General features: G+C 42.6%; 1 protein-coding gene across 23 annotated transcripts in view; it reads left to right on the top strand.

Moving 5' to 3' along the window:
* Positions 1 to 12,651, top strand: part of sorbs2a (sorbin and SH3 domain containing 2a) — an 84,914-nt gene extending 72,263 nt beyond the window's left edge. For 22 of the 23 annotated variants that reach the window (XM_054780132.1, XM_054780144.1, XM_054780148.1 and 19 more), the window contains 4 exons: positions 489 to 683; positions 8,725 to 8,762; positions 10,022 to 10,128; positions 10,795 to 12,651. In XM_054780132.1, the coding sequence (XP_054636107.1) occupies positions 489 to 683; positions 8,725 to 8,762; positions 10,022 to 10,128; positions 10,795 to 10,859 (405 nt within the window). In that variant the 3' untranslated portion in view covers positions 10,860 to 12,651. The other variant, XM_054780150.1, reaches the window with a different exon arrangement.
* Positions 12,652 to 14,311: the final 1,660 nt, after the last annotated feature.

Here is a 14,311-nt window from a genome sequence, read left to right as displayed (position 1 = left end):
ATATATATATATGTGTGTGTGTGTGTGTGTGTGTGTGTGTTTGTGTGTGTGTATTGGATGCATCCCAATGTGTAGAAATGTATCAAACAACCATATTAACCCCAAAATGTCATTTTTTAAAATTCACAAATGAATGAAAATAGACAGAAAATCATATGTGTGCATTTAGTTGGTCAGTGGCTGACGCAGCAGCTACGATCTCCAAACTAGACATAACTAGTGTCCTAATGACACAACACTCCCATCTAAAATAGCACATTTCTCAGTCCTCACAAGTATCATATCATTATAGTTGCACATTACTTACAGACACGTAGTTCCCAAGGTATTAGAACATATTCCGTAACAAAAGCGTCCAGTACTCTCTTGGGCATTCAATTTGTGTGCCCAAGGGTCTACAGTCAAGAGAGTGCGTGATGTGCTGCTTGATATGACAGTACGCCTCAAGGAGCTCAGGAAGTGTGCGTATGTGTGTGTGCGTGTTTCAGGGTGAAAAGGTTATCGTGATCAGGCAGGTGGACCAGAACTGGTACGAGGGCAAGATCCCAGACACGAGCAAGCAGGGCATCTTCCCTGTGGCCTACGTCGACCTCATTAAGCGCTCGCCCTCCAAGAGCTCCGCCCACCACCTGGACCACCACGGTTACCCCAGCAGCAGGACACCGAGCTCCACCCCCGTCAAGGTAGGGAACACCACAGCGTCGTCAGGGGAGACGACGAGAAGCTACGGAAGGTTTTATGATGCCGGCAGTTTGACCCTGAACTGATTTTTTGTGTTGCCGTTCATAAATCTTGGCTCATCACAGAAGCTTTTTATTCACTCTCTCCCCTTTTTTCCACTTCCCTCTCTTGGAGCCTTTCTTCCATCCACCACATCCATACCCCACCCGTGACCTGTGCTCCCCCCGCGCCCTGCTGACGAGGCCTGACCTGCAGGCGGTCACCCATGAGTGGCTCTCTCTCACGGTGGAGGCCGCCCCATCCACCCCGCCTTCCTCCCTCTCGTCCACCCCCACGCTGCCCCCGCTTCCGACCGACCTCACCTCTTTCCTTCCATACGCAGCCTCCCCCATGCCATCTTCCCGGCCCCGTTCCAGAGCCTCTCCTTTCAAAGAAGACATTTTACGCCAGGCTTTGTCCCCGCCTCCCCCTTCCTCCGTCGCCTCTCCACTTCCCGATTCTGTGCTCAGAAGCAGCCGAGGGCTTAGCGTAAGCGAACAGTCGCATGTGGTGGAGCCGAGGGAGTTGTTTAGAGCGGCGTCCGAGCCAGTGACGTCGCCGAGCCGCTTTGCCGACGTGGAGCTTTGTGTCAGAGACCCCTATGACGACTTGCTGTCCATGGTTCTGGATGGCTCCCACCGCGACCACGACGCTTCCAGACTGTCACCAGAATATTCCACTCCCTCTCTAGTGACAAGTCAGGGCGGGTTTCACGTAAAAGCATCTCAGCCGGCAGTGACAGCAGCCGGCCAATCAGCAGGCAGGGCCCAGTCAAAGTCGCAGAACCACAAACCTGTGACAGTGGAAGTACACTATGAAGCCCCCACTGAGTCTGAAAGACCCCCGTCAGGCAAAGGGAAGGGACTTATTGAGTTATTCATTGAGGAGGAGGAGGAGGAGGCTAGAGAGGAAGACGAGGATGTGTTTACAGGGAGACTCAGTACACAGGTAGAGCACATGTGACCTACAACCTTGAAAAGCCACCTTTCCACCGAGCAGTCGGGTGCGCTACCGTTTTATGTTTTATGTTTTCATCAAATTCTAAACCATCTGTACCGTTCGGCCTTCTGGGTCATCTGTACTGACACGGTACACAAAAGGCGGCGTTAAACCTGGTGCGGTGCGTCCATTTGGAGCAGCCAGAACACAAAACATGCCCTTTTTTACAAAATACAGTGGAGCCCATTTATGTCAACAATCCTGATTTTGCACAAATGGAGGAAAACAAAACCCCAAATGAGAGCTATCCTTGATTACCGCCTATTCTAAACAACAAGTACAAAGTCACAAGTACATGTGCAAGCAAGGGCTAGTTCCTCTTATATCGACAACTGCTTCTGTTGACACGACTCAGCCAATCCGCAGGTTGTCGACTTAAACGGGTTCCACTGTACAGCATGTCATGTGATGCTGCGCAACGACAATGAAAAGTTTGTGGATTGGTGTGGTTTTTCACACGGCAGTGTGCCGAGTCGCCTGCCTCGTCTTTGTTGAACTCAGAATTGAGTACAAAATAATACTTTATTGCAGGGGTGTCCAAAGTGCAAGGCAGGGGCTATTTTTGACCCTCATTATTTACTGGCTGTCTGCATATTGTAAAGAAATAAAATGAATGGCTTATTATGTTACATACAGTAATGTGTATAATGTTATACACATTATTATATTAGTATATTGTAAAAAAAAAAAAAAAATGCATTCATTTTATATAAATATATTTATTATATATTTTATTTATAGAATTAATACATTTTATAAAAAAGTTTATATATTTGATATATATAATGAATTAACTTTTAAAAAAAATCAAATTAATTCATAATATGTATTATATTACATGTTATATAATATGTATTTAATATATTACATACAGTGTATAGTGGAAGCTCAGTTAGCGTCCACCCGGTTAGCAGGTTTTTTGGTTAACTTTGGAAATCTACGCCACAGTTTTGCGTACATACAGTATTGTATACTAAACGGACAATGTACATTACGCACATTGTCCGTTTAGAATACAATATGGTGCGTGTTTTGTTGCGTTATTAATAAACTGCGTGAGTCCATCTGTGTTCTTTATTTACAGTATTTTTTGATGAGAAAGCGTCCTTCCTTGTTAGCATGCTATTAGCTAGCTAAACAAGATGTTGTGTTATTTCTTGAATTCAATATTGTTTCTCACCTTATACATCAAAATGCTGCCACTTGCAACTTTTTTTGGCTCCATTCTGGCTAATTGAGGTGAGAAACACTGTTGAACTCAAGAAACAACTCATGGCAAAACAGGAAGGTGGTGGTGGTTGATCTCTCTGCCACATGGTGTTTTTGGGGACAGTCACATCCAGAATCACGTCTTCAATGTCTTAAAATTTTGACCAGGAGTGTATATATAATGAATTTTATCTTCTATAAAATGCCAAGAAACCCGCCTGCGACCAATTCATTACATCATACGCCCAGTTTTGCTTCAGTGCAAGTCTCCAACCTCCGACTGTACTCTGCTAAACTACAGTACAGTATACAAAAACTGTACTGCTTGGTGGAAACATGCTTTATGTCCTGAAGCGCTGCAGGACCTTGTGTAGGACATGGAGGAAGGTCTTTTTAATCTTCACGCGTGTTTTCATACATACTGTACTTCTATAGGAGACACTACATTCTGTTAAAAACACTTACTGTTAAAAACAAGTACAGTGGTGCCTTGGTTAAGGTCATTAATCCTTTCCTGAATGTCCAACTCAAACCTAAACGGACTCTAACCAAGCAAAATTTTCCCATAGAAGATTTGATTCATTGTAATAACGATTCAATTCGTATCACTGTTCGTGGTAGCCGATATGATTCAAGGACGATATTGGTTCATTTAGAACGATACGATCCGAAACGATTCAGTAACTTTAAATGGAATCAGTAAATTCTTAGCCAAAAATTCCACCAGTCTGACTGTGAAATAAATACCTGGATACTAGACAGTGCAGGTAAAGTTTCCTAGATTTCAGGTTTTTTTGTAAGGGAATCAGGTGTAAATTAATTATGGATATAAACAAACAAATAAACAACAGTTAATGGCAAATGCATTCGCATTTTATTTGAATAAAGTGCAACCAACACTTCAGGTTGAATTAACAATGAATGAATTAACACGTTGAGTTATGTCAAGTCCGTGATTAATTCTATCTGATAAAACATGACTTGAACTTTAGTTTGATGCCTCATTCACCTCTCTACCCCCGGTATTAAAGATGTTAGAGCAAATTTCATACCGGGAAGTAGTGCCTTTGGTTCTCATTGAGTCAAGAAAAAAGCTATGCTTTTTGGTGAGGACGTGTCGCCTCCGTTTCTTCAGCTGCACATGTGCCAACCACACTGTAACCCTTGGTAACCACAATAGTCGCCTGTACGTGATGTCATCTGTGCGCTTCACTCAACAGGCATGACTAATCAACTTAAGTCAAATCAAACTGTTACATGAGTAACATTTAACGTCTTTATCATTAAAAGTGCTAAAAAAAACATCCATATAAAGCGTGCCGTGCTTAAATCCAATGCTTTATTTCCTAGTATCGATTCAACCATGTTAGGTCGATGTACTGTATGTCATCTGGAATGCAAACTTGCTGAACACAGATCGCTAGATGAATCGTTACACCCCTAAAATAATGTTAGTCCAATAATTCCATTCCAGACACCCAAAAATTTTAACACAAAACACATTTTATAGACTATATTTATAGTTTCATGTGCAGAAAATGATGAAATTGTAAGTTTGAATGTTTATGTGTCGTTGTTGGTAGCAGAAATGAGTGTCATGGATGTAAAATGAGACAGAAACACAGAGTGTCACCCTCGATTCCCCGCCGGGTTGATAGACTGTTACGCGGGAACCAGAGTAGATGTGTATGCATGTACTGTATGCGTGTGTGCACCGCAGCCAATGATGGAGCCACTCAGTCACATTTACGTACCTCGGAAATGACGATGGTCTTCTCTGTAAGCCGTAAAATTCGGAGGTCTTGCGCCCTTCCTCGGTACGGCCTTTCTCTTTTAATTAATCTCACTCCATGTATTTTGTTACGTCGTGTATCTCTCTCTATCGCAGCAACTCTGATCTAAACAAACCCACGGCCCACGAAGCATTGCGCGATTACGTGCAAGTATAACAAGATTTAGTCTTCGGGGCGTGATACAACATGGCGGCGTAAACAAACCGGACACTATTTTGGAACCCTAAACAAGCCAAGGCAAAACTTTTGCAAACTTTTTGGATGTTAACCGAGGTACCACTGTATATTGCACAATGCAGCAACAACACAACCAGTGTTGTAGTAACGGTCAGGAGCAAGCTGCTGAGTCAGCATTAATAGCGCTGTAAACTAAAAGGTGGAACACACATGACTTTCACACCTGACAGCTGAGTAGCAACATTTTAAAGCGCATGCAGAGCTGGATAAAACTGTCGGATGCTGAACATGGTACTTCAAATGCAGCGACTGCTGTCTTGTGGAGTTGATTCATAAACGACTTCAGGAGGTTGCTTACAGCCACACCTGTTTTTTTGTGAGGTTTTTATCTGTGCTTTGCGACTACTCTGTTGAATAGAGTATAAAAGTACTCACCCGGCCATGATGTTGAATAGAGTATAAAAGTACTCACCCGGCCATGATGTTGAATAGAGTATAAAAGTACTTGTTGACTAGAGTATGAAAGAATGTGAGAAGTTATTTCCTCTCCATGTCCTAGCAAGGCTCTCAAACGCTGGTTCAGCATCTACCATGTATATTCAGCGTTGTGTTTCATTGCCACCCCCCACCCCCATAGGCTGACGTCTGCCCCCTCCCTCGGTCACCTTCTCCTTCCACCGGCCCCTCGTCGCCGTCCTCCCCGCGACCCTCGACCCCTCTGTCTCCTCCCGCCTCACCCCTCGGCGGCCGCTTGGCCTCTTCCCCTCCTCTTGCCGCCTCCCCTCGCCCCCCGCCCCTCCCCCTTTTCTCCACGTCGCCACCACCGCCCCCCTCTTCTGCCTCGCCCTCACCCCCTCCCCTACACCCGTCTCCTCCGTCGGATGACGCTCGCCCCCAGCCCGCCACTTCTCCCTCCACCTCCTCCCCCCCTCCCCTCATCTCCCGGCGCTCCCCCCCCGCTGTGCCCCACCCGGGCCGTAGGTCTCCCAAGGTGAAGGTAAAGGTGTGCACATGCTGGTGCTGGGGATGAATCCTAACCTTTGCTGTTGGCTTGGCGGGAGATGTGATGATGAGTGGATTCATCGCTTCATAACACTAGCTCCTCATGTGATGGTCATTGGTAACTCAACTGCAGAGGGTAGCAGGGGTCTGTTAGGATTAGAGCAGGGGTGTACAGGTACAGGGTGTCCGAAAAAAATGTATGCACCTCCTGCAACAGTCTGTCATGCCAAGTATTAGAGAAGACTTTGAAGATGAGGACTTTTATTTTCAGCAAGATGGGGCACGCGCACACGACCGTCGCGGTGTTACATCCTTCCTTGGTGAGATCTTGCCAAACGGGTGGATTGGAAGGAGGGGTTTTGTTGAATACTCTCCGCGTTGGCCAGATGTCACACCGCTAGACTTTTTTTATGGGGATACCTAAAAGACAAAGTCTACGCTATGAGAGCTGCAACAGTCGCTGAATTGAGAGCCGCCACTGAACGTGAATGCACGCAAATACCAAGGAAATTGTTTCGTGATGTTTGCAATTCTATTGCTTGGCGTTGTCAGCAGTGTCTAGACCAGAACGGATGTCAGTTTGAGACTAGGCAGTGACAAAACAATAAAATGATCTTTGTCAATTCTGTTAGACTTTGAAAATTGAACAAATTATAATAAAGACCTAGTTTACAATTATTTAAAGTATGTATACATTTTTTGGGACACCCTGTAGTTTTACAGTAATCCTTCGGTTATCACGGATAATTGGTTCTAGACCCGACCGTGATATGTGAATTTCCGCAAAGTAGGATTCAATATTAATAAATGGAATATTCTCTTAATAAGATCGTAGAAAACCTGTTTATGACTTTCTAATTACTGTTTTACTGTTATTAGAGCCCTCTCGACATGAAATAGCACCCCTATAGTCACCTTTCCACTCCTATTATAGTCACCTTTCCACTCCTATTATAGTCACCTTTCCACTCCTATTACCCAATATAGTAGATATAATCAGAGAAAGTAAGACACAAGTAAGACTTGTGCTCGTGTGTGTTTCAATAAATGTCTTCCAGACGTGTGGACAGGTAGTGACGTTGAGGATTCAGAGCTGCAATACGGCCACAACAGTAGCCTGTGTTATTGTTAGGATGATGACTGTTATTATTATTATGTTATTATAGTGCCTGTTGTGAGATTAATAATTATAAAATAACAAAAGCCTATCATTTGGGGATCAAAGTCTGGTGTGTGCTACTAGAGACACCTAGTGGCCAGCGTAGACGACGCTTCATCAACATCTTTCATTGGCTTAAACTGTATTGGTATTTTAGTTCATTTAGAACATGTTTATGCCTGAAAATGCTTTATTTAGGCCAAGACCTCGTAACATGTGCTTAAATATGCATTTTTAAAAACTAATAATAGGCCGCAGCCAACCACAAAACAAGCATCATTTATTAATAAAGTTTTGAAAAGCCACACTAGTGAACAATAACAATAACACAATAGTAACATTCACTGATATTGTGCAGCGATCGCTGCTTATTTAGCCCTGGACTGAAACCCCAGACTATTATTCTAAAATTCCTAGAATAGATAGTAGATATAATAGATAGATAGATAGATAGATAGATAAAAATGTGAATTTACTGAAAATGACAGATGGACTGCAAGATAGGCTAGAAAGACAAGTGACTGCAAGCCATGTTTTACTAACAATTCATGTCTAGAACACTCACGGGTGACACCGGCAAACAGGTGCACACAAACACAGCCATGAATGCACGCAAAGAAAGTGATATATTGACAGTATTAACATGACTAATATTGTGTTGTGACGAGTATGATCTGTTTTACTGGCAGTGATAGCCACAGCTATCAGCTTGCTCTTCGCACACTGCACAGAGCTGAAGACAATAGACAGGGATTGTTGTTTAGCAAGCATACTATTGTTATTATCGTAGTGACGCTGCAATCAAAGACGACCCTATAGCCGCCTAGCTAGCCCGTCAGAACGAGCCAGATAGGAATTAGCACTGCATTGTCCGCCATGAGCACTAGGCTGGGTGCTATGGAGAATATTAGCGGGAGAAATGTAGATTGACTTACTGCCACTTTGCCACGCTTTTCCACGGTTCAACGTCTTGTGGGTTTTTGACTTTTTATTTCCATCTGCGGGGCAGTATGGAAACAAGTTGCGGGTGACATCACTTGGCCCGCCTCCTCCAAACATAGAAGAATTGACAGAAATGATTAAAAAAAATAAACTTCAACATTGGAGCACACATCTAACACAGGAAATATGCCGTTCAGTGTTATTTTTCACAGCGGAAATAACAACATTAACATGTTTTTATGTCAGGAGCACATGTGTGCGTATGTGTGTTTACACTAACACGTGACGACGCTAACATGTCATATAAAAGATGATAAACCAGACGTGTGTGCAGGGGTGTGTTGCATCGTGTTTCCTGTGGAGTGGTGTACAGTCTTTAGCACGTCGCTTGATGGCCTTTTTGCCTGCGAGTGCTTTTAGTGGATGCCATGGAAACGGATCAGACGGACATATTGCCTCTGGTTGTTTTGTTTTATGTCCATCAAACAGGATCCAGTTGTGGGTGGTAAGCCGCCACGTAGCCCCATCTTGTCTCGGAGGCCCGTTAGAGGTCGAAGGGTAGGGGAAGACGTGTTTTTCCACATGCATGGTCACATACAGTATGTGCATACTATTGCCCTTTAAATGCTTTTTCATTGGTTTAGTCACTTTCTGGTACGGTGGCTCAAATGGTGAACCAAGTCTTTTTGACATGTTCATGTATTTCCTGTTTGTGTCTTGCAGAGGTTAGTCCAAGATGCTCTTCATGGTGGAGGAGACCCGTAAGTTTTACTACATCAATTATTCCATCCATCCATTTTCTATACCGCTTCATCTTCATTAGGGCCGCGGGGGCATGCTGGAGCCTATGCCAGCTGACTTCGGGCGACGGGGGGGTACACCCTGGACTGATCGCCAGCCAATGGCAGGGCACATATAGACAAACAAGCATTCACACTCACATTCATACCTATGGACAATTTAGAGTCGCCAATTAACCTAACATGCATGTTTTTGGGAATGTGGGAGGAAGCCGGAGTATCTGGAGAAAACCCACGCGCACACGGGGAGAACATGCAAACACAGAAATGCCCAAGGGAGAATCGAACCCAGATCTTCCTGATCTCCAGGCTGTTCCTGTGTTGGACAACGTGCTAACCACTAGACCACCGTGTGGCCCTACATCAATTATTAAATATTATTTTTCATGTAATAATAAAAAAAAATTTCCTCAAAATTCCACAAACAACACCTCTTCTTGACAGCAGAAAAAAATATTTTTTGAAATATTTGCAAAATTATTAAAAATAAAAATCACATGTTCATAAGTATTCACAGCCATTGCTTATTGCTCCATCATCCATCCACCCAACCATCTTCTATGCAGCTTATCCTCATTAGGGTCGCGGGTATGCTGGAGCCTATCCCAGCTGACTTCGGACGAGAGGCGGGGTACACCCTGAACTGGTCGCCAGCCAATGGCAAGGCGCACATAGACAAGCAACCATTCACACTCACATTCATACCTATGGACAATTTAGTCCTCATTGGTCAATTATTAAATATTATTTTCATACAATAATAAATTATTTTTTTCTCAAAATTCCACATCCAACACCGCATCGTGACGACAGGAAAAAATATTTTGATAAATGTTTGCAAAATTATTAAAAATAAAAATGACACGTTCATAAGTATTCACAGCTATTTGTCAATGCTCAATTATTAAATAATATTTTCATGCAATAATAAATTATTTTTTTCTCTCACAGTTCCACACACAACACCGCATAATCAACAAGAAAAAATATTTTTTGAAATGTTTGCAAAATGACTAAAAATAAAGTCACCTGTTCATACGTATTCACAGCCGTTGCTCAATGCTTTGTTGATGCACCTTACATCACACTCGTACGCTGCTGAATCTCATTTGGTGTATGCCACCGTGCCTCAGTCACTAACGGCAACGTCGGCCAATGAAGTGCTGTCCCTAACTGGGGCGATCGTTGAATAATGTTTCACCGTCTGTCCCCGCACGCAGGTTCCAGGCAGTGTACAACTACGTGCCTCGCAACGAGGACGAGCTGGAGCTGAGAGAAGGCGACGTGGTGGATGTGATGGAGAAGTGTGACGACGGCTGGTTTGTTGGTAAGAAAACGGCACTTCATTTGTTCAAATAATGCACTTGCGTGTAACAGATGCCTTGTCCTCTCTGCAGAAATATACATCATTTTAAATGCCCAGCTCATTTTTTAAGGTTATTTCAGTTACAAATGTTTATTGTCTGGTCACTACTAATATTTCATGTTGATTTGATGTCATGGGTTTAGTTTTGTGACTACAACAATGTTCAAGCTGTCGGTGGTGCTCAAGTTTTGGCTTAAAATCGCTCCAGATAGAAGAGAAAAAATGTGTTTTAATGCTAGAGCTTCTCCGTTTGTTCCATGCAGAATATTCACTAGTGATGTCAATTTCCATATTTGGATTTTTCGTCTGTTTTAGAGGGATTTTTAGTGACTATAAAAAGCTGTTTTTGAAGGATTTTTAGTGGCTATAAAAAGCAGCTTTCCGTGTTGGTTTGACCATGTCATTAAAAAAGACGCCACTGGGTGGCACTCTTGCCCCACAGCTTAAAATGCAAACCCTTCGGTAGGTTCAATTACAGTATGTAATAATAATAGTAGATAAATAATATGTAATTATAATAATATAGAATGAATGACAATAATATAATATTTCATTGAATATTCAATCCAACCAAATGCTTTAGTTTAGTTTTGAATTCATGTGCTGCTGTCCTGTGTCCGCCAAAAGGGACGTCTCGAAGAAGCAAGCTGTTCGGGACCTTCCCGGGAAACTACGTCAAGCAGCTACCGTGATGGATTCCCGCGCCATGTGGCCCCGCCCTTACCCTTACCCCTTACCCCACTCAGCACAGCAGGAGAGGTCACCTGTCGACACCTGCCGCACGTGTGTGTGTGTGCATGTGCGTGCGTGTGCAGCTCTCACTAGCCATCTTCAACAGAAGACCTCTGAAATACAATTAACTTTTTTTATATATATATCTTTGTACGCTTATTTTTCTATCACGCAAAAACCCACAATTGTCGCAAAGGATGGACACTGATGGAATGAGTTGGGCGATCACTTTTGTTTTTTTGGTTTCCACACCCCAAAGACGTTCAGGACGATGAGTTTTGATGCTTTTGTTGCACAACGACTCGTAGGAAAACAAGAACTTTTTATTTCAATACAGTAAGTCCCCGCCTTTCATCGCGCACAGTGGACACATAATATTAACATTTAAATTATTTGAAATAAATCCATTTCTAAAACTTTTTTTCTCCTTTAGGGCTAGCGCCATCAAGCATCTTTCTATTTAAGTTACCTTTTTTTTAATTCTGATTATTAGATTAGGATTTGACCAAGTGTACCTGTTGATTTGTCCTAATCAAGTATCATGCCATTACTACTACCACATCACTACTATCAGGAGAACCGGAGTATAGAGCGGAGGAAGCCACCTGCTTGTGGCCCAGCAAAGTGCAGTATATTCGGACACATGCTCCGAGTAGCCCTGGTGTGCCGCTACGGAGGTCAGGAGAACTGGCGTATAGAGCGGGAGGAGCCACCTGGCGTGGCCAAGCAAGGTGCACTGTATTCGGGCACACGCTTCAAGCACACGGTGTGACGCCACGGAGGTTGCTGGCAAAACCTTTGCGTTTTCAGGTGGCTGATGAGTTTTTTTTTTTTTGTGTTGCTCGATTCCCCCCCTTGTCGCGGAGCATTTGGTACAACTAGCACGTGAAATGGCTTCCTCTTAAAGTGGATGTTTGTTTACAAGCGATTTCAGGGGAAGTTAAGACAGGCAGTTAACGTCGCAGGCAGGGGAAAAAGGGAGCGCTTGATTTGCTCGTACTCGTAATCTCGCCTCATTGGGAGCATATTTTAAAATTATTGCAGCTATTTTTAATGTGGCCAGATTTATCGTTATGATGTCATAATTCCCTAATATCGGCCCGATAATTATCGTGCACCCCTAATTATTATTTTTTACGGTGTAAAGCAGAGAGATGAAATCTGCAAATGGGCGGGGATTTACTGTATCACAAAAAGGCGCAAACGTGGTCAGTTTGCTGTCATGCTAGGATTTGTTATGCACTTTAACTCAACAAACTTGTGTATGGCTTCAAATTTCACCAGAGTTGTAGCGCGTGTGTGTGCTGTTTGTGTGTGGGGGTGCGGGGGTGGCCAGGTTGCTTTAGTTGTATTTGCACACCGGCCTAGACGAGGACTGTAGCGTCATTTTCGCTTTTATTGCCACCAGTTAGCGCGGCTGTTGAAGGACTGTTTGTAACGAGCACGAATGAGTTCATTAACAACTGCATCGTTTTATTTATAGCAGTGGTTGTATTTGCAAGCTTTTCCACCAGGAGGCGACATTTATGACTTTATTTTAGCTACACAGGAGTATGTAAGAAATGTAGGATTTTATTTTTCACGTTCGTTTAAGCACCTTAAGATATATTTTTAATCATAAACTTCACATCACGTCTTTGTCATCCAATGTGTGTGTGTGTGTGTGTGTGCGTGCGTGCGTGTTTTGTAAGCTTTTTGTATGTACTTGTCCAGTATCCACATGCTTTATAAAATCAGCTTTTTCTCACTCCACTCACTTTGGGTTTCTTCTTTATTTCTCCTCCATCCTTCCTTCCAACTCCAACGTCGAGCTATCCTTTTTTTTAAACCAACAGCGCCATCTGCTGGGTCTTTTCCTTTCTCCCCCCCGTCCCCTTGTACCAAGTGTTGTTGGTGACAGCCGCCTTAAGACCCGCCCACTGCTAGCTGGATAGCCATGTTTATGTGAGAAATGCAAAAAATAATCAGTACTAATGATGATGATGATGTAGTGTAGGAAGGGTTTTCCAGAAAAAATGTACCACAAAGTGTACACCAAACGTGTTTTTCCTCCTGTTGGCTACACGAATAGCAAGTATTTCTAATAAACGCTTAGATTGATCAACTTACACATCATTGTTTTCTAACCGGTCATCGTCCATTTCATTAAAGGCACAATGTGTAATTGTAGCTTCACCAACACAACCGCTAATCTTGATGCCACGCTGTGGGCGGAATACAAAGAATAGCTTTTGTGACCAGCCCGGACACCTGTTGTGTTAGCGCTGGTGCTAACGTTACAAGCGTTGACGCCGCAGTTACTAGCTGCACATCGGTTGGGGGCGCAAACAAAATGAACCTATTGGTGCTTTAAATGGCTCTGCATGAAACTTTGTAAAGTTGCAAAAAAACAGCAGTTTTTCCTTTGTGTGGCTTTAAATGACCTTACAGCAACTGTATGAAGTTAAGGAACAACCCAGTTGTTACTTAGTGTGTCTTTAAATTTATGAACTCAAGGAACAACCCAATTGTTACTTGTTGTGACTTTAAATGACTTTGCAGCAACTGTATGCAGTTAAGGAACAAACCAGTTGTCACTTAATGTGACTTTAACGTTATGAACTCAAGAAACAACCCAGTTGTTACTTAATGTGACTTTAAATGACTTTGCAGCAACTGTATGCAGTTAAGGAACAAACCAGTTGTCACTTAATGTGACTTTAACGTTATAAACTCAAGAAACAACACAGTTGTTACTTAATGTGGCTTTAAATGACTTTGCTGCAACTTTATGAAGTTAAGGAACATCCCAATTGTTACCTAATGTGACTTTAACATCATGAGCTCGAGTAACAACCTAGTTTTTACTTAATATGACTTTAAATTACTTTGCAGCAACTGTGTCAAGTTAAGAAACATCCCATTTGTTACTTAATGTGACTTTAAATAACTTTGCTGTAGCTTTATGAAGTTAAGGAACAACCCAATTGTTGCTTAATGTGACTTTAAATGACTTTGCAGCAACTGTATGAAGTTAAGGAACAACCCAGTTGTTACTTAGTGTGACTTTAAATTTATGAACTCAAGGAACAACCCAATTGTTACTTGTTGTGACTTTAAATGACTTTGCAGCAACTGTATGAAGTTAAGGAACAACCCAGTTGTTACTTATGGTGACTTTAAATTTATGAACTCAAGTAACAACCTGCTTGTTACTTAATATGACTTTAAATTACTTTGCAGCAATGTGTGAAGTTAAACAACCCATTTGTTACTTAATGTGACTTTAACACTATGAACTCAAGAAACAACCCAGTTGTTACTTAAGGCGGCTTTAACTTTATGAATACACCTTTAAATGTCAGCAAGGAGCCATATTTGGCACCTGAGTCTAAATGGACGCCTCCCTATAAGAACACGTGATTTCCTCCCA

This window comes from Dunckerocampus dactyliophorus, chromosome 6 (assembly GCF_027744805.1).
Source record: "Dunckerocampus dactyliophorus isolate RoL2022-P2 chromosome 6, RoL_Ddac_1.1, whole genome shotgun sequence".
Classification (NCBI taxonomy): Eukaryota; Metazoa; Chordata; class Actinopteri; order Syngnathiformes; family Syngnathidae; genus Dunckerocampus; species Dunckerocampus dactyliophorus.
Note: the sequence above shows the minus strand (reverse complement) of the source record. Positions and strands in the feature narration are given on the sequence as shown.